Source organism: Podarcis filfolensis (genome assembly GCF_964270895.1).
Source record: "Podarcis filfolensis genome assembly, chromosome: 2".
Classification (NCBI taxonomy): Eukaryota; Metazoa; Chordata; class Lepidosauria; order Squamata; family Lacertidae; genus Podarcis; species Podarcis filfolensis.
In genome coordinates this window covers 2498761-2523003 of record NC_139605.1, presented here as the reverse complement: position 1 = coordinate 2523003, position 24243 = coordinate 2498761, and the positions used below count along the sequence as shown (strand labels likewise).

General features: G+C 46.3%; 1 protein-coding gene across 5 annotated transcripts; it reads right to left on the bottom strand.

Moving 5' to 3' along the window:
• Positions 1-23201, bottom strand: LOC310756752 (uncharacterized protein). 5 transcript variants are annotated; one of them, XM_083601417.1, is made up of 5 exons: positions 23144-23201; positions 22853-22887; positions 22597-22723; positions 2307-2390; positions 1-1708 (listed from the first exon to the last, which is right to left on the bottom strand). In XM_083601417.1, exons 1-5 carry the CDS (start codon positions 23184-23186, stop codon positions 258-260), a joined length of 1740 nt encoding a protein of 579 aa, XP_083457543.1. In that variant the 5' UTR covers positions 23187-23201; the 3' UTR covers positions 1-257. The 5 variants fall into 5 exon arrangements, with proteins under 5 accessions (XP_083457543.1, XP_083457545.1, XP_083457546.1 ...); XM_083601419.1 differs by having other exon boundaries at positions 2307-2387; XM_083601420.1 differs by lacking the exons at positions 22597-22723; positions 22853-22887; positions 23144-23201 and adding exons at positions 4040-4166; positions 4293-4473; positions 7957-8762 and having other exon boundaries at positions 2307-2387.
• Positions 23202-24243: the final 1042 nt, after the last annotated feature.

The window sequence follows — 24243 nt, the reverse complement described above, 5'->3', positions numbered from 1 at the left end:
TTACTATTATGAGACATTTTATTTGCTTTAATACATGTATGTACAACTTTCCATACAAACACCAGAACATCAAATATACGCCATGCATTTACAGTTTATTGTTCCCTATATGAGTTTGTCTATATGAGGTACAAAGTGAACTCTGTGGGGAAAACGTGGCATACTCCATAAAACTAAATGGGTTCTCTCCCGTGACCGTCAGCAGGCATTATTTAAGAACTCCATTGTAATTGAAACTCGTTTCACACACCTTTCATTTAAGCAATTGCTTCTCTGTGAGATTTTTGATGTTTTCTAAGAGATCCACTCTGACTGAAACCCTTCCCACACTCCATACATTTATATGGTTTCTCCCCTGTGTGAGTTCGTTGATGTCTACTAAGGTGTGAACTCTGAATGAAGCTCTTTCCGCACTCCATACATCTAAATGGTTTCTCCCCTGTGTGAATTCGTTGATGTATTGTAAGTTTTATACAATCACTGAAACCCTTCCCACAATCCTTACAATTAAATGGTTTCTCCCCGGTGTGACTTTGATGGTGCACATTGAGTTGCCAACTACACATGAAGCACTTTCCACACTCCATACATTTATATGGTTTCTCACCTGTATGAGTTCGTTGATGTCTACTAAGGTGTGAACACTGAATGAAGCTCTTTCCACACTCCATACATCTAAATGGTTTCTCCCCTGTGTGAATTCGTTGATGTCTAGCAAGAGATCCATTCTCAGTGAAGCTCATTCCGCAATCCAGACATTTAAATGGTTTTTCCCCTTTGTGAATTCCTTGATGTCTAGTAAAGTTTCCATTTGTACTGAAGCTCTTTCCGCACTCCAGACATTTAAAAGGTTTCTCCCCTTTGTGAATACGTTGGTGTACAGTAAGGTGTGGACCATGACTGAAGCTCTTCCCACAATCCATACATCTAAATGGTTTCTCCCCAGTGTGAATTCGTTGATGTAAGGTAAGGTTTCTATTTTCACTGAAGCTCTTCCCACATTCCATACATTTATATGGTTTCTCCCCTGTGTGAATACGTTGATGTATATTAAGGTATGAACACTGACTGAAGCTCTTCCCACACTCCATACATTTAAATGGTTTCTCCCCAGTGTGAATTCGTTGATGTCTAGTAAATTTTCCACCTTCACTGAAGCTCTTCCCACACTCCATACATTTATATGGTTTCTCCCCTGTGTGAGTTCGTTGATGTCTAGTAAGGCTTGCACTCTGACTGAAGCTCTTTCCACACTCCAAACATCTAAATGGTTTCTCCCCTGTGTGAGTTTGTTGATGTACAGTAAGTATTTCCCTATCCCTAAAGCTCTTTCCACACTCCATACATTTAAAAGGTTTCTCCCGTGTGTGAGTTCGTAGATGTACAGTAAGGTGTGAACACTGCCTGAAGCTCTTTCCACACTTTATACATTTATATGGTTTTTCCCCTGTGTGAGTCCGTTGATGAATTCTAAGGCTGCTACTATAAGCAAAACTTTTTCCACACTCCATGCATTTAAATGGTTTATCCCCTGTGTGAATTCGTTGATGTCTAGTGAAGTTTCCATTTTTACTGAAGCTCTTTCCACTCTCCATGCATTTAAAGTGTTTCTCCCCTGTGTTAGTTTGTAGATGTGTGCTAAGGTGATCACTCACGCTGAAGTACTTTACAGATGGCCCCTCAAAATTCTGATTGCCTTCTTCATCACCTGGTTTAAAGTGGGGGATAAAGAAATATTGTTGGGTATTCAAGGAAGAGAACCAGAGAACTTAACACACAGCAAGACCAATCAGCACCTTCTCTTAAGTTAACACCTCCAGCATCCTTCCCTCTTCTATGTACTAAAGTTTTCGGAAAGGAAAGGAAATCTGAAAATAATTTCAAGAACCCTTAGTATCCAGTTCTACCTTCAACTCGCATGTAACACTGAGCACCAAGAGAACCTTCTGTGCTGAGATGAGGCATCTATGGCCCTCCAGATTTGGTTGGACTCTAAGTACCCTCAACCCAAGCAAAGATGGCCAATGACAGGGATGATGGGAGTTGTAGTACAGCAACCTCTGGAGGGACACATCTTCCCCCCTCCTGTGAAAATGCTATGCCTCTGTATTCAGTTTTCTCCTTCCTCCATGATCTGTAATAGCTCACTGATACATTCCAACCAACTGTACACATCGCCTAAACCTGCACCAGGATGCTGGGAAAGATGGGCCCTTGCTCTGATCCAAAAGGGCTCTTTTTATATTTGTACACACTGAAAGGAGACATACAAAGGTACAGCCTCACAGCAAAGTGGAAGTATGTACCTCTCAATTGGTCCAGGACAACATCCCTGTATTTTTCTGTTCCAAGCGAGGAGATGAGCTCAGACTTGAGTATCAGAGTCTCTGCTATGTGGAATAAGAAAATCAGAAGAACTGTTTATGTCATATGTGACTGTAAAAATATTAAAAAATATTAATCTTGTGAAACAAAGACAGCAAAGTATCTGGTGGCCCATTAAAAGTTGATAAATGACACTGACCAGCAAACTTCATGCCACCATTATTACCCTGTGAGCCTCTTTGTAGATTTTACATAGGTTTTGGGGGGAAATTCATACCACAATATGAGCTTACAAAGAGTTACCTACTGACAAAAGTACAGAGTTGCTATAAACTACAATCTTCAACATCAACTTCATTGGGCTGGTCATGTTGTTCGGATTCCTGATTATTGCCTTCAAAAGAAACCACTCAATTCCCAATTTAAGAATGGAAAGAGAAATAACGGAGGACAACAAAAGACGTTTCAAGACGCTCTCAAGGGAAATTTTAAAAAATGCAGTATAATCTCATAAAATTGGGAAACATTGGCCTGCGAGCGGTCCCATTGGAGAATAAAGGTAAAGGTAAATGGACCCCTGACCATTAGGTCCAGTCGTGGCCGACTCTGGGGCTGCGGCGCTCATCTCGCTTTATTGGCCGAGGGAGCCGGCATACAGCTTCTGGGTCATGTGACCAGCATGACTAAGCCGCTTCTGGCGAACCAGAGCAGCACATGGAAACGCCGTTTACCTTCTACTTGCACTTTGACATCCTTTCGAACTGCTAGGTTGGCAGGAGCAGGGACCGAGCAACGGGAGCTCACCCCGTTGAGGGGATTCAAACCACCGACCGTCTAATTGGCAAGTCCTAGGCTCTGTGGTTTAACCCACAGCGCCACCCACCCTTTACCAAAGGTGTAATGGACTTTGAAGAAACACAAACTCAGGCCAAAAGGGAGAAACAAGCTAAGAGGTAAGCATGTTTGGCAAACTCTTGCAGTGATTAATTCCTGACCGGAAACCTATGTCCCCACTGCGGAACGATGTGCGGATCCAGAATTGGACTCACTTACGGACACACCATTAAGATCATGTTCATGGAAGAGAATCTTACTCTTCTATGAGTGGTCACCAAAGACATGACATGAACAAATAGAAGAATAGCCTTCACCAAGGCGTCATAGACTTTGGAGAAGCACAAACTCAGGAAGAAGAAATGTTTGGATTTGATATCCCGCTTTATCACTACCCGAAGGAGTCTCAAAGCAGCTAACATTCTCCTTTCCCTTCCTCCTCCACAACAAACAGTCTGTGGGGTGAGTGGGGCTGAGAGACTTCAGAGAAGTGTGACTAGCCCAAGGTCACCCAGCAGCTGCATGTGGAGGAGTGGAGACGCAACCCGGTTCACCAGATTACGAGACTACCGCTCTTAACCACTACACCACACTGGACGAAAGGGAGAAACAAGCTAAGCGGAACGTACGTTTGGCAAACCCTCACTGTAATTAAATCCTGCCCGGAAATCTATGTCCCCACTGTGGAAGGATGTGTGGATCCAGAATTGGACTCCACAGTCCCTTACGGACACACCATTAAGACCGTGTTGATGGAAGACTATCTAACTCAGCTACGAGGATTCGCCAAATAGGAAGACACGGCATGAATAAATGGCTCAAACAGGAGATTGACACCTTCAACGTCTAATAGCCAAGAGGAATAAAAATGTGCCCTTACCTAGAGAGGCCACCATCTCATAATTCTCCTCCATGACTTCCTTGTGCAGAGCTCGTTGGCCAGGATCCAGCAGAGCCCACTCCTCCTCCGTGAAGAACACAGCCACCTCCTCAAAGGTCAAGAGGGCCTGGAAGAAGAAGAAGAAAACAGAACTTCTCTTAGATCCTCATCATCCCCACTCAACACAGAGGGAGGCTGAGTTGTCCCATCTGTGCCTCTTCCCTCCTCCCTGCTCCCGTTGCTCTTTCCCTACCTGAGGAAGCTGCCTGGCTCCTCTTTTCACTCCACCTTTGAGAAGAGGCCGTTCAGAGGGGGTCTCGGAGGCCATTGCGTTGCCAGTGGAAAGGACGGAGGAGGAGGAGGAGGCGTAAACTGGGCCACTTCTGGGACTCTCTCAGCTGTTGCCAAGATGCACTTCAAAGCAGGGAGCAGCTCTTTAAGGAGAACAATGCAGAAATTATTATTATTATTATTGATTTAATCTATATACCGCCCTATTCCAGGAGTTCTATGGGCGGTTCACAGAAAAGCAGGTTTTTTTAGGGAGACATTTATAATAATAATAATAATAATAATAATAATAATAATAATAGTAATAATAATTTATTTGTACCCCGCCCATCTGGCTGGGTTTCCCCAGCCACTCTGGGCGGCTTCCACGGAGACCAAAAATACACTAAAATGTCACACATTAAAAACTTCCCTGAACAGGGCTGCCTTAAGATGTCTTCTGAATGTCAGGTAGTTGTTTATCGCTTTGACATCCGATGGGAGGGCGTTTCATAGGGCAGGCGCCACTACCGAGAAGGCCCTCTGCCTGGTTCCCTGTAGCTTTGCTTCTCGCAGGGAGGGAACCGCCAGAAGGCCCTTGGTGCTGGACCTCAGCATCCGGGCAGAACGATGGGGGTGGAGACGCTCCTTCAGGTATACAGGACCGAGGCCGTTTAGGGCTTTCAAGGTCAACACCAACACTTTGAATTGTGCTCGGAAACGTACTGGGAGCCAATGTAAGTCTTTCAAGACCAGTGTTATGTGGTCTCGGCGGCCGCCCCCAGTCACCAGTCTAGCTGCTGCATTCTGGATTAGTTGTAGTTTCCAGGTCACCTTCAAAGATATCCCCATGTAGAGTGCATTGCAGTAGTCCAAGCGGGAGATTACTAGAGCATGCACCACTCTGGAGAGACAGTCCGCGATCAGGTAGGGTCTCAGCCTGCGTACCAGGTGGAGATGGTAGACAGCTGCCCTGGATACAGAATTGACCTGCACCTCCATGGACAGCTGTGAGTCCAAAATGACTCCCAGGCTGCGCTCCTGGTCCTTCAGGGGCAGTTACCCCATTCAGGACCAGGGAGTCCTCCACACCAGCCCACCCCCTATCCCCCCAAAACAGTACTTCTGTCTTGTCAGGATTCAACCTCAATCTATTAGCCGCCATCCATCCTCCAACCGCCTCCAGGCACTCACAGAGGACCTTCACTGCCTTCACTGGTTCTGATTTGAAAGAGAGGTAGAGCTGGGTATCATCTGCATATTGATGGACACCCAGTCCAAACCCCCTAATCTCTCCCAGCAGCTTCATATAGATGTTAAAAAGCATGGGGGAAGGACGGAACCCAGGGGTCTGAACACTCATCCCCCCCCACCACTTTCTGAACACGGCCCAGGAGGAAGGAGCGAAACCACTGTATAACAGTGCCCTCAGCTCCCAGTCCCTCTAGACGGTCCAGAAGGATGTTATGGTCGATTGTATCAAAGGCCGCTGAGAGATCCAGCAGAACTAGGAAACAGCTCTCACCTTTGTCCCTAGCTCGCCGGAGATCAGCAACTAGCGCGACCAAGGCAGTTTTAGTCCCATGATGAGGCCTGAATCCTGATTGGAAGGGATCCAAATGGTCCGCATCCTCCAGGCATGCCTGGAGTTGTTCAGCAACCACTCGCTCAATCAGCTTGCCCAAGAATGGAAGATTTGAGACTGGGCGATAGTTGGCCATACTGACTGGGTCTAAAGATGTTTTTTTAAGAAGCGGTTTAATGACCGCCTCTTTCAGCAGATCTGGGAACTTTCCCTCACAGAGGGAAGCATTCACCACCCCGCAAAGCCCATCGCCCATCCCTCCCCAGCTTGCTTTTATTAGCCAGGATGGGCAAGGATCAAGGAGACAGGTGGTTGGTTTCACGCGTCCAAGCAGCCTGTCCACATCCTCGGGGGTAACGGATTGAAATTGATTCCATGCAACTTGACCAGACAGGGCTCTAGCACTCTCCCGCCCCAGCCCTGCTCCCATGGTGGTGTCTAGCTCCTTCCAAATATGAGTGATTTTATCTGCAAAAATTTTTTTGCAAAATCATTGCAGGAGATCTTTACAAGGCCCCGGTGGTAAAGGTGGTTCCGTTAAATTGCAGACCACCTGAAAGAGTCTCCTGCTACTATTTTCTGCAGATGTAATAGAGGCGGTGAAGAAAGTCTTCTTCGCCATCGCTATCGCCACTTGGTAGGCTCGACGTTGAGCTCTAACCTGTGTCCGGTCAGATTTGGAATGAGTTTTCTGGCACCGACACTCTAGCCGTCTCAGCGATTGTTTCATTGCCCTCAGCTCCGAAGAAAACCACGGGGCTGTCTGGGCTCCATGCAATTGGAGAGGGCGCTTCGGAGCCAGACAGTCAATAGCCCTGGTTAACTCCACATTCCAGCGGGCCACCAGGGAATCAGCTGAAAGGCCATCAACATGGGATAAAGCATGCCCTACCACTCTCTGGAAACCATTTGGACCCATTAAGTGGCAGGGGCGGACCATCCAAATTGGTCCCACCTCCCTGCAGAGGGGAAGGGTCGCGGAGAAGTCCAGTTGCACCAGGAGGTGATCTGACCATGGCACTTCTTTTGTTTCACTTTTACTTAGTGTCAGATCACCCACGTCACTAGAGGTGAACACCAGGTCTAAGGCATGTCCGTGACTATGAGTTCGGCCAAACTTATTCAGGGACAGCCCCGTGGAGGCCATGCTTTCCACGAAGTCCCGAGCGGCCCCCTGTAAGGTCATGTCGGCATGGATGTTAAAATCCCCTAGGACAACCAAACTAGGTGTCTCCAGGAGAACATCCGCCACGACCTGAAGCAGCTCGGACAGGGAATCCTTGGTGCAGTGGGGAGGTCGGTATACCAAAAGGAATCCTGTACTGCCCCTATTGCCCAACTTCCAGAACATGCACTCAGAGAACTGGGTCTTCCCAGCAGGACACCTGATGCAAGCTAGTGACTTACTAAAAATCACTGCAACCCCCCCTCCCCACCCACATGACCTGGGTTGCTGTGCATAAGAGAAACCTGGTGGGCAAGCAGCGGCAAGGACAGGCCCATCTGCTTCATCCAACCGGGTCTTTGTCACACGTGCCAGGTCAAATCCTCCATCCACAATCAAGTCGTGGATGGCAGTGCTTTTATTCATCATTGACCTGGCATTACGCAGCAATACCTTCAGGTCATGTGGGTTTCCCCTGTTGATTCCAGTATCCATCCGGTCAAGGCCAGACCCGGAGGCAGCGATAGTCTTCAAACAACGACTAAACCTGCCTCCTCGGTAATGACATGGTCTGGTCTTAGTGTAACTCCTCCTCCTGCCCATGATCACAGAGATTGGATGTCCCAGTGCCCCCCCCCCCCGTGGAACTTGTCCCAGCAATTGTGTTGGCTGGGGCCCCACTCCCAGGCAGCCCTGATCTCACCCCTTAAAAACAAAACACAAACTATACACAACCAATAAAACAACAAAAAACAAAAACAGAACAATTATACTAAAATTAATCCCCAACCAAATATCCATCCCACCCACCCCAACAAAGCAAAAAAGGAAAAAAAGAAATAAAAATTTAAAATGCCACCGACTGCTTAAGGGCATTTTAAAACACAGATAGCATACCTTTTACAAATTATAAATATTGTAGCCTTATTAGACTTCACCGACTGGTGGGGTCTGCGTTGCTCCCGGGAGGGAGGAAGGAAATCAAATGACACCAAGGTTGATTCAGAGAAAGAGTTTATTCTGCTCTCCGGATAGCAGAAGGCACTTCCGTGGTCAGTCCACAGCAAGTCCAAAGAAATGAGACATTTCATGCAATAAATATATCCTCCAGGCACCCTCCCCCCCCTTCCGCAGAAATCCAGCCACGTCAGCTTATACATCACAGATGTTCCTGCTCCAGTACTCTTGACCATAAAAGGGTGTTCCTATTCCTGTTCCTATTCTCTTATCTCGGAGCAAGAGGTCACCAACTCCTGGCGCCATTCCCGGACTAAGTCTGTGCGTCAGAGTGTGTCAGGACGTAAGATAAGATAGACACTGGAACGGCCAGGGCTGCCACAGACTGATAAAGGAGAGCTCTTTGAGCACTTGTTTATACAGCTGGGTTTTGGCTGAAGAGCTCAAGTTAGAGCATTTTAGAAATGCTCCCGTGGAGGAGAAAAAAATGGGGATTTTGGGTCAGTTTCAAACTGACTGCACATAAACCCATTCCTTCAATATCAATACTCATAAACTAATGCTCATAAATTCTAATTACAAAGGCAGGGTACTGGAAGGATGTAATTCTTTCTACAGGAACTTTATAATAGTAAGTTGCCTCAGTCTTTAGGGGACCTTCAGCTTTGGTTTGTAAAGTTCTAGGATCAAATCCCAAACTCTTAATGAAGCTTCACAAAAAGCATTACAGTCCCAAGAGGAAATCTGGAGAAGCCTCTCTTTGGAAAAAAAAAGCATGAAAAACGGATCCCCCCTCTTTTTCCCCCAAGTCCAGCTGGGGATGGGGCATTTTTTTAATTGCTCCAGTCTTTGCCTTGAAGCTTTTTAAAGGGCTCCTGAGGCCTTGATTAGATTTAAATCCTGCCATCCATGGGCCCCTTTCCCTTGCCAAGCAGGAGGAAAACTGACAATGTGCTTTTTCATGCTTCAGGAAATGGAAAATGTGCATCGTCCCTCCAGCTTTGGGGCACAAAAGCAGCACAGCAACCCCTCCCCAACTGCACCCCCAGCATGGAAAACCCAACAGGGCTCTTTCCTTTCTGCCAAAGCAACCTCAGCCTGCCAGACTAGTATTTCTGAAAGGGGAGCTGGGGGTCTGCCCCCTTCCTTCTCACATCAGCCTCTTTTTTACTCAGGAAGCTCCGGAGGCCGATTTCCCTTTACAGTGTCCATTTCTCACCCCCCCCCCACCCAATTCGAAATCTCACCCCTCTCTCCCAATCCAGAGGCGACTCTGTTCTCCAGCTGCTTCCCCTGCACCAAAGCAGACTCCCTCCCACCCTCCATATCTCCCCCCCGCCCCATACAGGGATGCCAACTTGAATAAAATAGTGGGGGCAGCTCTTCCAAATATCTTATGGGGAGGGGAGAAGACCCCTCGGGCCCCTATGAGTTGGCTCCTATCCTTTCATGATCCCGACTGAGGCAGGGGGCGGCAGTTCAGGGTTCTGGGGTTCATCCTGCAATGCAAACCTTGTTTCGGGGTGAGGACCCCACCCCCGCAGCCACTTGCAGAGGGAAAGGGGGAGCCCTTCCTTCTTTCACCCCCCCTTCACCCTTCCCCCCTCCCTGCTGCCCTGTTTGTAGGTTCAGGGGGAGGGAAAGCAAATTCTTCTCCCTCCCTGCACCCCAAGTCACCCCCCCCCGAAATGTTGCACCTTTTCCCTCCTCCCTTGCAGGCCTCCTCCTCTTCCGGGGATGTGCATGGAAACCCCACCCCTCCAACATTGCCTCTACCCCCCCCTGCTCCGTCACTTCCTGCCTCTCTAGGAAGCGAGTTTATTGACGGAGGGGGACGGGGGAGGGGCAGGAGATTGGCCCCCCCTCCCTGCAAGCAGAGACCTAGAAATATAGTGGGAAGGGGACCCCCCCAATGGAGCCCAGTGTCCCTCAGCCTTCTTCCGACCATGGCCCCCTCCCGACCTTATTTCCTTCCTGTGCTCCACCGCCCCCTGTCCTGCCAGTAGAAAAGTAGCAATTTAAATCTTTTGCTTGTACATAGTGCATGTTTCCTTTATAGTTTTTATTTAGAAATCCACTGCGTTACCAGAAATTGGAGAGCCCCCCCCCCCCACTATGAGGCAGAGAGTCTCTGCCGGCCGGATCAGAGAGGGAACTGCTGCTGCTGATATTAATAATTCACAGTGGCCTCCTCCCCACAGCAGAGAGCCGGAAGGGGGGTGGGAGGTAGGGGGGCCCTGGGTGCAATGATAAAGAGGGGAGGGGTGTAAAGTTGCACAATATTCAACCACCAGAAGGAAGGGGAGGAAAGGAAAGGATTTGGTTGGGAGGGGGGGATGAGATGAAGACATGAAAAGTCTCCCCTCCCCACACCTTACCTCTGGGGATCTGCAGTGTTGGGCAGGTGGATCCAAGGAATCCAACTGCAATGGGTGTGTGTGTTTCCCCCTCCTCTAAACATTTGCATTTCAAGATCCTCTTTGAAGCAAAGACATCAACCCAGCCTCACGTTGGGTGGGAGAAAGCAGGGTGAAGATATTTTGCTACAGGAGAGGGACCAGAAAAGGTCTCTTTCCTGTTAATTGTTTAATGTGCACTGAAATTGGGGGGGAGGGATGACCCTCTATAATGTGCCTGCATGTGTACAGTGAGGCATGACTGGAAATTTCCTTTGGAGCAGAAAAGAGCCTAAGTGGGGCTGTATTTTGGCTGGCTTGGTCACATGAGAAGGGATGCTATTACAGTGGTACCTCGGGTTACATACGCTTCAGGTTACAGACTCCGCTAACCCAGATATTGTACCTCAGGTTAAGAACTTTGCTTCAGGATGAGAACAGAAATCGTGCTCCGGCAGCACAACGGCAGCAGGAGGCCCCATTAGCTAAAGTGGTGCTTCAGGTTAAGAACAGTTTCAGGTTAAGAACAGACCTCCAGAACAAATTAAGTACTTAACCCGAGGTACCACTGTACAGGCTGTTGTTGCAAAAGGTTTGGGTTGGCTTTGCAGCCAAACCCCCTAGAAAGGTCTGCTATGGGTCAGCAGGAAACCAAAGTAAGGCAAGCTGGTCTTCACTGCATCAGTTGCAAGCAGAGTCTTTCTGCTCCTTGCAAGGACAGGAGCCCTTTTAAAACTTCAAACGTGGTAACTGAGAGACCACCCAAAATCATTACAAATATGGGTTGTCCCCAAAACCAGAGCATGCACAAAGTTCATGTTTGTCAGTGAGGACAAACCTGACCTCAGTGGACCAAAGATCTGACAGCACTAGAAAGCATCTTCCTGTGCACTGGGGCCGTTGTTCTGTGCCTTTTAGGAAAAGGTTGGACTTGGGAAGCCCATCAAAACGTCTTAATCACAAGTCAAGGTGCTGCAGTGGCTCCTGTGTTGCACCTGGGAGACCTGTGTTCAGATCCTGTCACTGGAGACCTTGGGCCAGTCCCTGCATCTCAGCCCAGCCCACCTCACAGGATGGTTGTTGAGAGGAAGAAAAAGGAGGTGGAGAACCATACAGAACGCCTCACACGCCATCTGTGTCTAAACAAAGACATCTCCAAAAAATATACTTTTGGAACAATCTGGTCTCCCTTGAATGAAGAAGGGCAGGATACTTTAATGCCACCACCATCATCTTCAGTATCAGCATCACAGAGGTATTTGTGAAGGGTATATAATGATTGGAAATGTCTAGCCAAGCAGATGGGTAGTTGGGTTCCTATTGAGGGGATTGGGGGAGCCAACATGACCGTGATGTGGGATTGAGGACTGGAGTGATCATCCTGTAATATTATGGCAAATACTGTATTTGAAAAAATGTTATATTTTTTTAAAGGTCTTGAATTCAATGCTTTGCATGCAGGAGGTCCCAGGTGCAATCCTGGCAGACAAAGAGACCCTGTTGGCATCCATGTCTCAGCCAAAGAAGATTGGAAAGTCAAACTAATGGAATAGCTGAAATGGAAAAATTGACATTGAAAATAAGAAGAGATGACAATGAATTTAAGGAAGATTGGAAGGACTTCACTGCATATATGCAGAAGCAATGGACACAGGTTAATACATTAGCAGGATTCTAGAACTAGTAATGATATTATGAATGGACAATATGTAATTTCAATGGTTTTTAAAATTTACAATGGACGTGGGATGATGATAAATAATGGAACCAGGGAAGGGACATGGGGAATGTCATTTTTTCTATTTTTGTTTATGAATTTGTATGGTGATGGTTTTCACTTTCTTATTTTTGAAAAATTAATAACATGTAAAAGAGAAGCTATTGTAAAACAATGAATTTATAAAATATAAACAACGTAGAATAGTTTAAGGATTACTTTCCAGTCTTTCTGTGTTATCAGTGTCCATTTATTGCAACTATAAAAATGGAATTTATGCTCTTCTTATAACTGGGAGTTGGACTAGAAGACCTTGGACTCCCTTTCAACTCCACAGTTCTAGGATTCCAGAGCCAATCCTGCTTCCTAAACACCACAGTTGTGCTCCACTTTTCCCAACTCTGGATTCCCAATTCTCTCTGCCAAAGACCAAATATCAACGGACTCTCAGCACATGTTCACACTCAGTGAGCCCTCGAGAGTCACATTCTGCACATGTCTAACAGTACATTGCATCTTTCATATACTTACTGTTATGAGACATTACCTTCATTGCCTTAATACATATATGTACACCTTTCCATACAAACATCAGAAAATCAAAATTACTCCATGCATTTAGAATTGATTTTTCCCTATATGAGTTTGCTGATATGAGGGACAAAGTGAACTCTCTGGGAAAAACATGGCACACTCCATAAAACTAAATGGGTTCTCTCCCGTGACCGTCAGCAGATGTTATTTAAGAACTTCATTATAATTGAAATACTTTCTGCACTCCTTTCATTTAAACAGCTGCTTCTCTGTGAGATCTTTGATGTCTTCTAAGAGATCCACTCTCACTGAAACCCTTCCCACAATCCATACATTTATATGGTTTCTCACCTGTGTGAGTTCGTTGATGTCTACTAAGGTGTGAACACTGACTGAAGCTCTTTCCACACTCCATACATCTAAATGGTTTCTCCCCTGTGTGAATTCGTTGATGTATTGTAAGTTTTGTACCTTTACTGAAACCCTTCCCACAATCCTTACAATTAAATGGTTTCTCCCCGGTGTGACTTTGATGGTGCACCTTGAGTTCCCAACTACACAGGAAGCACTTTCCACACTCCATACATTTATATGGTTTTTCCCCTGTGTGAATACGTTGATGTATACTAAGGTGTGAACACTGAGTGAAGCTCTTCCCACAATCCACACATCTAAATGGTTTCTCCCCAGTGTGAATTCTTTGATGTACGGTAAGACTTCCATTTTCACTGAAGCTCTTCCCACACTCCATACATTTATATGGTTTCTCCCCTGTGTGAATACGTTGATGTATATTAAGGTGTGAACACTTTCTGAAGCTCTTCCCACACTGCATACATTTAAATGGTTTCTCCCCGGTGTGAATTCGTTGATGTACAGTAAGTCTTTCATTTAAACTGAAGCTCTTTCCGCACTCCACACATTTAAATGGTTTATCCCCTGTGTGAATTAGTTGATGTCTAGTAAAGTTTCCATTTTTACTGAAGCTCTTTCCGCACTCCATACATTTAAAAGGTTTCTCCCCTGTGTGAGTTCGTAGATGTATAGTAAGGTGTGAACATTGTCTGAAGCTCTTTCCACACTGCATACATCTAAATGGTTTGTTCCCTGTGTGAATTTGTTTATGTACAGTAAGGTTTCCATTTTTACTGAAGCTCTTTCCGCACTCCATGCATCTAAAGGGTTTCTCTCCTGTGTTAGTTTGTAGATGGGTGCTAAGGTGTTCACTCACACTTAAGTACTTTGCAGATGGCCATTCAATATTCTGATTGCCTCCTCCATCACCTGGTTTAAAGTGGGAGATAAGAAAATATTGTTGGGTATTTAAGGAAGAGAACAAGAGAACTTAACACACAGCAAGACCAATCAGCACATTCTCTTATTTTAACACTTCTAGCATACCTCCCTCTCCTATGTACTAAAGTTTCAGGAAAGGAAAGGAAATCTGAAAATAGCCTGAAGAACCCTTAGTATCCAGTTCTACCTTCAACTCCCATGTAGCACTGAACACCAAGAAAACCCTTCTATATACAGATGAGGCATCTATGGCCCATTCTTCATCTCCCCCCCTCCCCAAGTGAAAATGCTTTGCGTCTGTATTGGGCTTTCTCCTTCCTCCCTAATCTGTAATATCTCACTGATACATTCCAACCCACTGTACACATCACCAAAACCTGCACCAGGATGCTGGAGAAGATGGGCCCTTGTTCTGATCCAAAAGGGATCTTTTTATATCCGTACACACTGAAAGGAGACATACAAAGGTACAGCCTCACAGCGAAGTGGAAGTATGTACCTCTCAATTGGTCCAGGACAACATCCCTGTATTTTTCTGTTCCAAGCGAGGAGGTGAGCTCAGATCTGAATATCAGAGTCTCTGCTATGTGGAATAAGTAAAGCAGAAGCGTTGTTTATGTCATATGTGACTGTAAAAGTATCCAAAATAACAATATTTTGTTACAGCAAAGTATCTGGTGGCCCATTAAAAGCTAATAATGACGTCCACCAGAAAACCTCTTTGTAGATTTTACAGAGGTTTTTGTGGGGAATTCATACCACAATATCAGCTTATGAAGAGTTTCCTACAGACAAAAGTACAGTGCTGTCAGGATTTACCATGCTCCTCTCATACCAAGAAGCGGCAAGCTAGCAGGTTTATTACTCTTAGATTTATTGAGTATTTACACAGTAGCTTCAGTCCGAGCCCTCGCAGCTCAGTCCTCTCCCAATGAGACAGTTGGACCCACTGGATGACACTGTTGACGCCAGCAGGATATCCTCCACCGGTTGACCCACCTCCTGTTGGGCTGGCGTTGCGCCTCTACTCTACTCTTCTGCCTACTCTGAGGAGACTCGGGGACAGCTGGCCTTCCTCCTCCTCTTGAGCCGGATCTAACAGCGGCAGTTGCTCTGAAGCAGGCTCTGTCTGCCCTGTGCTGTCTTGGGAATTTATAGCCTGCATTCCAGGATGGGACAGACTTCCATCACTCTCAGTGTGAGCAGGATTCAAGCCTCTACCCTCCTTAGCCTGCCCAGCCTTTTCCCCTGGAGTCTACGCAGTCTCACTCTGGGAAGGGACATCCCTGAGAAGTATTGCTATACACTACAATCTTCAACATCAACTTCATTGGACTGGTCATGTTGTTCAGATGCCTGATTATTGCCTTCAAAACAACTATTCTATTGCCAACTTAAGAATGGAACTTAAGAATGGACAACAAAAGAGGTTTCAAGATGGTCTCAAGGCAAATCTAAAAAAAAAAAGCAGTATAAGAACAGAAAATTGGGAAACACTGGCCAGCGAGTGCTCCGATTGGAAAATAACCTTTACCAAAGGCATCATGGACTTTGAAGAACCACAAACTCAGGCCAAAAGGGAGAAACAAGCTAAGAGGAAAGCATGTTTGGCAAACCCTCACCGTGATCAACTCCCACCTGGAAACCTATGTCCCCACTGCCAAAGGATGTGTGGATCCAGAATTGGACTCCACAGTCCCTTACGGACACACCGTTAAGATCATGTTCATGGAAGACAATCTTACTTGGCTACAAGGGGTCACCAAAGAGGAAGACACGGCATGAATAAATGGTTCAAACAGCAGATTCCCAACGTCTAACAGCCAAGAGGGGAAAAAATGTGCCCTTACCTAAAGAGGCCACCATCTCATAATTCTCCTCCATGACTTCCTTGTGCAGAGCTTGTTGGCCTGGATCCAGCAGAGCCCACTCCTCCTCCGTGAAAAACACAGCCACCTCCTCAAAGGTCAAGAGGGCCTGGAAGAAGTAGAAGAAGAAAACAGAGCTTCTCTTAGATGCCCATCATCCCCACTCAACACAGAGGGAGGCTGGGTGGTCCCATCTGTGCCTCTTCCCTCCTCCCTGCTCCCTTGCTCTTTCCCTACCTGAGGAAGCTGTCTGGCTCCTCTTTTCACTCCACCTCTGAGAAGAGGCCGTTCAGAGGGGGTCTTGCAGGCCATTGTGTTGCCAGTGGAAATGACGGAGGAGGAGGCGTAAACTGGGCCACTTCTGGGACTCTCTCAGCTGTTGCCACAATGCCCTTCAATTCAGGGAACAGCTCTGAAAAATGCAGAAATTATTATTATTATTGACTGAATTTATGTACCGCCCTAGACTACGAGGTCTGAGAGTGGTTCATAGAAAGGCAGATTTAATTAGGATGCGAGACATTTACACAGATAGCATACCTTTTACAAATTACAAATACCAATTCTAAAAAATTAATACTCATAAATTCTAATTACAAATGCAAAATAGAAACACATATTATGAAAAATATATGAAATAGTTAGTGAAAGAAATCCCACCAAATTTGGGATTGTTAACAATTTTCATTGATTAAAATGCTGATTGGGGATATCAGGAACTCATCCTCTATGTTTTAATAGCTGTTCAGAAACTCATTGCTCAAAACTGGAAAGCTCTGGAACACTTGAGATTTTCACACCAGAAATAGAAAGTATTGAATCTTGGAGCAAGAACTGGAAAAACGTACTCCTTTCTACAGGAACTTTATAATACTATAAGCTGCCTCAGTTTTAGGGGACATTCAGCTTCGGTTTGGAAAGTTCTAGGATCAAATCCAAAACTCTTAATGAAGCTTCACAGAAAGCATTACGGTCAGTAGCAGAGGTCGCTTTTCCTTTCCTCCGAACAGCCATCCAGGAAACCAGTTTCTGACCTTTTGATACATTTAGAATAAAGAAAGTAAGGGAAACTCCTAAATTATGGACAGAATTTGCAGTCAGAGGAAAATCAACACCTGGAGGGCACCAGGATGCAGAAGCTCCATCCAAGGGGAGAGGAAATATTTAGAGCACTCTATGCGCTAACATGCAGTGTAGTGTAGGGGACAGAAATAGGAAGTTCAGTGGCTTATGGCCCCCTAGTCCTTCCTCTTAGGAACCTGTGTGTGTGTGTGTGTGTGTGTGTGTGTGTGTGTGTGTGTGTGTATCCCCTTTTATCTTCCCTACACTGGGAGGAAGGACAGGAGGAGAAATAATCAGGGGGTCCAAACTGGGCACAGGGCATCTGTCCTGAGCATGTGGATGGGAGACTGGGTCTCCCTGGTGGAAGCCCAGCACCCAAACTGCAGGGTGGGGAACCTCAGACCCAGGGGCTGAATTGGCCCTCAAATCCTTTCTGTCTCTCTCTCTGGCCCTCAGGAATTTCCCCAGCACCACACCCTCTTTCCAACACTTCCCAGCTGCCTCCTGAGGTTTTTATGTGGGGCTGGAAAAAATCCCTGGAAGGCAGGCAGCTCCTGGACAAAGCTCAGAGTCAGCCCCATAGCCCCACCAACTCTGTCCTCTGGCCTGCCCATCAATCTGGCTGTCATCCTGGCCCACCTTGCAGGGTTCTGGTGTGAGCATCGCCCAGGTGATGGGCTTTAGATCACCTACAGACCCTCCTGGTAACCTGGATGGGGATGAGACCAGGCAGGAGTGAGGCTGGCAGCACTGGCAGAGAAAATCCCTAAGCACCTCTGCGCTGGGCGAATCCTGCAAGACAGGCCAAATCTCCCACCCCTGGGGGCTTTGATTCTCCTTCCCGACAAAGTCCCAAGAGGATATCTGGAGAAGCCTCTTTTTGGAAAGAAAGAGCATCAAAAACTCATCCCTCCTCCTCTATCCCCCAAGTCCAGCTGGAGAGGGGACATTTATTTAATTCCTCCAGTCTCTGCCATAAACATATTTAAAGGGCTCATGAGACCTCGATCAGTTTCAAATCCTGTCATCTATGGGCCCATTTCCCTTGCCAAGCAGGAGGGAAACTGACAATGTGCTTTTTCATGCTTCAGGAAATGGAAAATGTGCATCGTCCCTCCAGCTTTGGGGCACAAAAGCAGCACAGCAACCCCTCCCCAACTGCACCCCCCAACATGGAAAACCCAACAGGGCTCTTTCCTTTGTGCCAAAGCAACCTCAGCCGGCCAGACTAGTATTTCTGAAAGGAGAGCTGGGGGTCTGCCCCCTTCCTTCTCACATCAGCCTCTTTCTTACTCAGGAAGCTTCGGAGGCCGATTTCCCTTGACACCGTCCATTTCTCACCCCCCACCCAATTCGAAATCTCCCCCCTATCTCCCAATCCAGAGGTGACTCTGTTCTCTGTTCTCCAGCTGCTTCCCCTGCACCAAAGCAGACTCCCTCCCACCCTCCATATCTCCCCCCCCCCGCCCCATACAGGGATGCCAACTTGAATAAAATAGTGGGGGCAGCCCTCTCAAATATCTTATGGGGGAGGAAGAAGACCCCTCGGGCCCCTATGAGTTGGCTCCTATCCTTTCATGATCCCGACTGAGGCAGGGGGCGGCAGATTAGGATTCTGGGGTTCATCCTGCAATGCAAACCTTGTTTCGGGGTGAGGACCCCACCCCCGCAGCCACTTGCAGAGGGAAAGGGGGAGCCCTTCCTTCTTTCACCCCCCCTTCACCCTTCCCCCCTCCCTGCTGCCCTGTTTGTAGGTTCAGGGGGAGGAAAAGCAAATTCTTCTCCCTCCCTGCACCCCAAGTCACCCCCCTCCCGAAATGTTGCACCTTTTCCCTCCTCCCTTGCAGGCCTCCTCCTCTTCCGGGGATGAGCATGGAAACCCCACCCCTCCAACATTGCCTCTACCCCCCCCCTCCTCCGTCACTTCCTGCCTCTCTAGGAAGCGAGTTCATTGACGGAGGGGGACGGGGGAGGGGCAGGAGATTGGCCCCCCCTCCCTGCAAGCAGAGACCTAGAAATATAGTGGGAAGGGGACCCCCCCAATGGAGCCCAGTGTCCCTCAGCCTTCTTCCGACCATGGCCCCCTCCCGACCTTATTTCCTTCCTGTGCTCCACCGCCCCCTGTCCTGCCAGTAGAAAGGTCTGCTATGGGTCAGCAGGAAACCAAAGTAAGGCAGGCTGGTCTTCACTGCATCAGTTGCAAGCAGAGTCTTTCTGCTCCTTGCAAGGACAGGAGCCCTTTTAAAACTTCAAACGTGGTAACTGAGAGACCACCCAAAATCATTACAAATATGGGTTGTCCCCAAAACCAGAGCATGCACAAAGTTCATGTTTGTCAGTGAGGACAAACCTGACCTCAGTGGACCAAAGATCTGACAGCACTAGAAAGCGTCTTCCTGTGCACTGGGGCCGTTGTTCTGTGCCTTTTAGGAAAAGGTTGGACTTGGGAAGCCCATCAAAACGTCTTAATCACAAGTCAAGGTGCTGCAGTGGCTCCTGTGTTGCACCTGGGAGACCTGTGTTCAGATCCTGTCACTGGAGACCTTGGGCCAGTCCCTGCATCTCAGCCCAGCCCACCTCACAGGATGGTTGTTGAGAGGATGAAAAAGGAGGTGGAGAACCATACAGAACGCCTCACACTCCATCTGTGTCTAAACAAAGACATCTCCAAAAAATATACTTTTGGAACAATCTGGTCTCCCTTGAATGAAGAAGGGCAGGATACTTTAATGCCACCACCATCATCTTCAGTATCAGCATCACAGAGGTATTTGTGGAGATTATAATGATTGGAAATGTCTAGCCAAGCAGATGGGTAGTTGGGTTCCTATTGAGGGGATTGGGGGAGCCAACATGACCGTGATGTGGGATTGAGGACTGGAGTGATCATCCTGTAATATTATGGCAAATACTGTATTTGAAAAAATGTTATATTTTTTTAAAGGTCTTGAATTCAATGCTTTGCATGCAGGAGGTCCCAGGTGCAATCCTGGCAGACAAAGAGACCCTGTTGGCATCCATGTCTCAGCCAAAGAAGATTGGAAAGTCAAACTAATGGAATAGCTGAAATGGAAAAATTGACATTGAAAATAAGAAGAGATGACAATGAATTTAAGGAAGATTGGAAGGACTTCACTGCATATATGCAGAAGCAATGGACACAGGTTAATACATTAGCAGGATTCTAGAACTAGTAATGATATTATGAATGGACAATATGTAATTTCAATGGTTTTTAAAATTTACAATGGACGTGGGATGATGATAAATAATGGAACCAGGGAAGGGACATGGGGAATGTCATTTTTTCTATTTTTGTTTATGAATTTGTATGGTGATGGTTTTCACTTTCTTATTTTTGAAAAATTAATAACATGTAAAAGAGAAGCTATTGTAAAACAATGAATTTATAAAATATAAACAACGTAGAATAGTTTAAGGATTACTTTCCAGTCTTTCTGTGTTATCAGTGTCCATTTATTGCAACTATAAAAATGGAATTTATGCTCTTCTTATAACTGGGAGTTGGACTAGAAGACCTTGGACTCCCTTTCAACTCCACAGTTCTAGGATTCCAGAGCCAATCCTGCTTCCTAAACACCACAGTTGTGCTCCACTTTTCCCAACTCTGGATTCCCAATTCTCTCTGCCAAAGACCAAATATCAACGGACTCTCAGCACATGTTCACACTCAGTGAGCCCTCGAGAGTCACATTCTGCACATGTCTAACAGTACATTGCATCTTTCATATACTTACTGTTATGAGACATTACCTTCATTGCCTTAATACATATATGTACACCTTTCCATACAAACATCAGAAAATCAAAATTACTCCATGCATTTAGAATTGATTTTTCCCTATATGAGTTTGCTGATATGAGGGACAAAGTGAACTCTCTGGGAAAAACATGGCACACTCCATAAAACTAAATGGGTTCTCTCCCGTGACCGTCAGCAGATGTTATTTAAGAACTTCATTATAATTGAAATACTTTCTGCACTCCTTTCATTTAAACAGCTGCTTCTCTGTGAGATCTTTGATGTCTTCTAAGAGATCCACTCTCACTGAAACCCTTCCCACAATCCATACATTTATATGGTTTCTCACCTGTGTGAGTTCGTTGATGTCTACTAAGGTGTGAACACTGACTGAAGCTCTTTCCACACTCCATACATCTAAATGGTTTCTCCCCTGTGTGAATTCGTTGATGTATTGTAAGTTTTGTACCTTTACTGAAACCCTTCCCACAATCCTTACAATTAAATGGTTTCTCCCCGGTGTGACTTTGATGGTGCACATTGAGTTCCCAACTACACAGGAAGCACTTTCCACACTCCATACATTTATATGGTTTTTCCCCTGTGTGAATACGTTGATGTATATTAAGGTGTGAACACTTTCTGAAGCTCTTCCCACACTGCATACATTTAAATGGTTTCTCCCCGGTGTGAATTCGTTGATGTACAGTAAGTCTTTCATTTAAACTGAAGCTCTTTCCGCACTCCAAACATTTAAATGGTTTATCCCCTGTGTGAATTAGTTGATGTCTAGTAAAGTTTCCATTTTTACTGAAGCTCTTTCCGCACTCCATGCATTTAAAAGGTTTCTCCCCTGTGTGAGTTCGTAGATGTATAGTAAGGTGTGAACATTGTCTGAAGCTCTTTCCACACTGCATACATCTAAATGGTTTGTTCCCTGTGTGAATTTGTTTATGTACAGTAAGGTTTCCATTTTTACTGAAGCTCTTTCCGCACTCCATGCATCTAAAGGGTTTCTCTCCTGTGTTAGTTTGTAGATGGGTGCTAAGGTGTTCACTCACACTTAAGTACTTTGCAGATGGCCATTCAATATTCTGATTGCCTCCTCCATCACCTGGCTTAAAGTGGGAGATAAGAAAATATTGTTGGGTATTTAAGGAAGAGAACAAGAGAACTTAACACACAGCAAGACCAATCAGCACATTCTCTTATTTTAACACTTCTAGCATACCTCCCTCTCCTATGTACTAAAGTTTCCGGAAAGGAAAGGAAATCTAAAAATAGCCTGAAGAACCCTTAGTATCCAGTTCTACCTTCAACTCCCATGTAACACTGAGCACCAAGAGAAATCTTCTGTGCTGAGGTTAGGTATCTATGGCCCTCAAGATGTGGTTGGACTCTAAGTATCCTCAAGACAAGATGGCCAAGTATCCTCAAGTTCGGATGCCTGATTATCGTCTTTGAAAGCAACTACTCTATTCCCAACTTAAGAATGGAAAGAGAAATACCGGAGGACAAAAATGAGGTTTCAGAATGCTCTCAAGGCAAATCTAAAAAAATGCAGTATAAGCATAGAAAATTGGGAAACACTGGCCAGCGAGCACTCCAATTGGAGAATAACCTTTACCAAAGGCATCATGGACTTTGAAGAAGCACAAACTCGGGCCAAAAGGGAGAAACAAGCTAAGAGGAAAACACGTTTGGCAAACCCTCGTTGTGATTAACATCTCCTCGGAAACCTATGTCCCCACTGTGGAAGGATGTGTGGATACAGAACTGAACTCCACAGTCCCTTACAGACACACTGGTAAGATCATGTTCATGGAAGACAATCTTACTCGGCTACGAGGAATCGTCAAAGAAGAAGACATGAATAAATGGCTCAAACAGCAGATTCACACCTCGAACATCGAACAGCCAGGAGGAATAAAAATCTGCCCTTACCCAGAGAGGCCACCATCTCATAATTCTCCTCCATGACTTCCTTGTGCAGAGCTCTTTGGCCTGGATCCAGCAGAGCCCACTCCTCCTCCGTGAAAAACACAGCCACCTCCTCAAAGGTCAAGAGGGCCTGGAAGAAGTAGAAGAAGAAAACAGAGCTTCTCTTTGGTCCCCATCATCCCCACTCAACACAGAGGGAGGCTGGGTGGTCCCATCTGTGCCTCTTCCCTCCTCCCTCCTCCCGTTGCTCTTTCCCTACCTGAGGAAGCTGCCTGGCTCCTCTTTCCACTCCACCTGTAAGAAGAGGCCGTTCAGAGGGGGGCTCGGAGGCCATTGCATTGGCAGTGGAAAGGACAGAGGAGGAGGAGGCGTAAACTGGGCCACTTCTGGGACTCTCTCAGCTGTTGCCACGATGCCCTTCAATTCAGGGAACAGCTCTGAAAAACACAGAGGGAGGCTGGGTGGTCCCATCTATGCCTCTTTCCTCCTCCCTGCTCCCGTTGCTCTTTCCCTACCTGAAGAAGCTGCCTGGCTCCTCTTTCCTCGCCACCTCTGAGAAGAGACAGTGCAAACGATGGTGCCCCTGAGGCCATTGCGCTGCCACTTCTGCGACCCTCTCAGCTGTTGCCACGATGCACTTCAATGGAGGGAGCAACTCTTTTAGGAGAACAATGAAGAAATAATAATAGTAATAATAATAAATTGAATTTATATACTGCCCTATACATCTCAGACAGATGGATTTAATTAGGGTGGGACACATTTACACAGATAGCATACCTGTTACAAACTGCAAATATTAATACTAATAAATTAATACAGTACTCATAAATTCTAATTACAAAGGCAGAAACTGACAGGAACTTTATAATACTGTAAGCTGCCTCAGTCTTTGGTTTGTAAAGTTATAGGATCAAATCCCAAACTCTTAATGAAGCTTTGCAGAAAGCATTACAGTCCCAAGAGGAAATCAGGAGAAGCCTCTCTTTGGAAAGAAAAAGCATGAAAAACTGTTCTCCCTTCTCCTTTATTGAGAGAGTCAGAACTTACAGGGTTAAGAAGTTCTGAGTGACGCCTCACATTCTTGGAGGCGTGTTTAGAACACTGGGAGTGGTCAGTATCTCTGAGAGAGAGAGAGAGACACACGCAGTGTGAGTCTAGCCAGATCCGGGAGAGGATCAAGATGAGTGCGCTGTCACCGGGAAAGTAACGATCTGTTGTTTTTGTACGAGATTAAAGCTACTTGTAAGATAAGGAAGACACCGAGCGTCTGCCTGATTTATTGAGCACACAAGGCTTACTTCCGTCGCTGTGCTAAGCTCTGCTAACTGCAGCTGGGGGCCCGGAGGGAGCAGAGACGCAGGGAAGCGTGTGGACTCCGTGGGCAAGCGAAGCTGCCAATAAAGTTCTCCAAAGGTTATGGGGTCAGCTGACGCTGTGAAGCAAGCCAAGTCCGTGCCGGTGTGTGCTGTGTGATCTCCTGCCAAGGAAGAGGGCAGTGGAGAAAAGCTGAAAGCCGAGACGCTGAAGCCAGCTGGAGCCAGCTGGGGAGCTGTGCCTTTGATCGTGAGGCAAGGAGCTCGCTGGAGGAGCTGTGCTGTACCGGGTGCCTGGAGAAGCTACTTCTGTTCGTAAGTAAGCTGGGCCCCG

Coding starts and splice junctions, on each gene's coding strand:
- LOC310756752 (XM_083601417.1), bottom strand. CDS start 23,186: ATGGCCTCAGGGGCACCATCGTTTGCACTGTCTCTTCTCAGAG. Junction 22,888..23,143: donor TGCACTGTCTCTTCTCAGAG/GTGGCGAGGAAA, acceptor CTCTTCTTACAG/GTGGAGTGGAAAGAGGAGCC. Junction 1,709..2,306: donor TGTCCTGGACCAATTGAGAG/GTACATACTTCC, acceptor ACTTTAAACCAG/GTGATGAAGAAGGCAATCAG.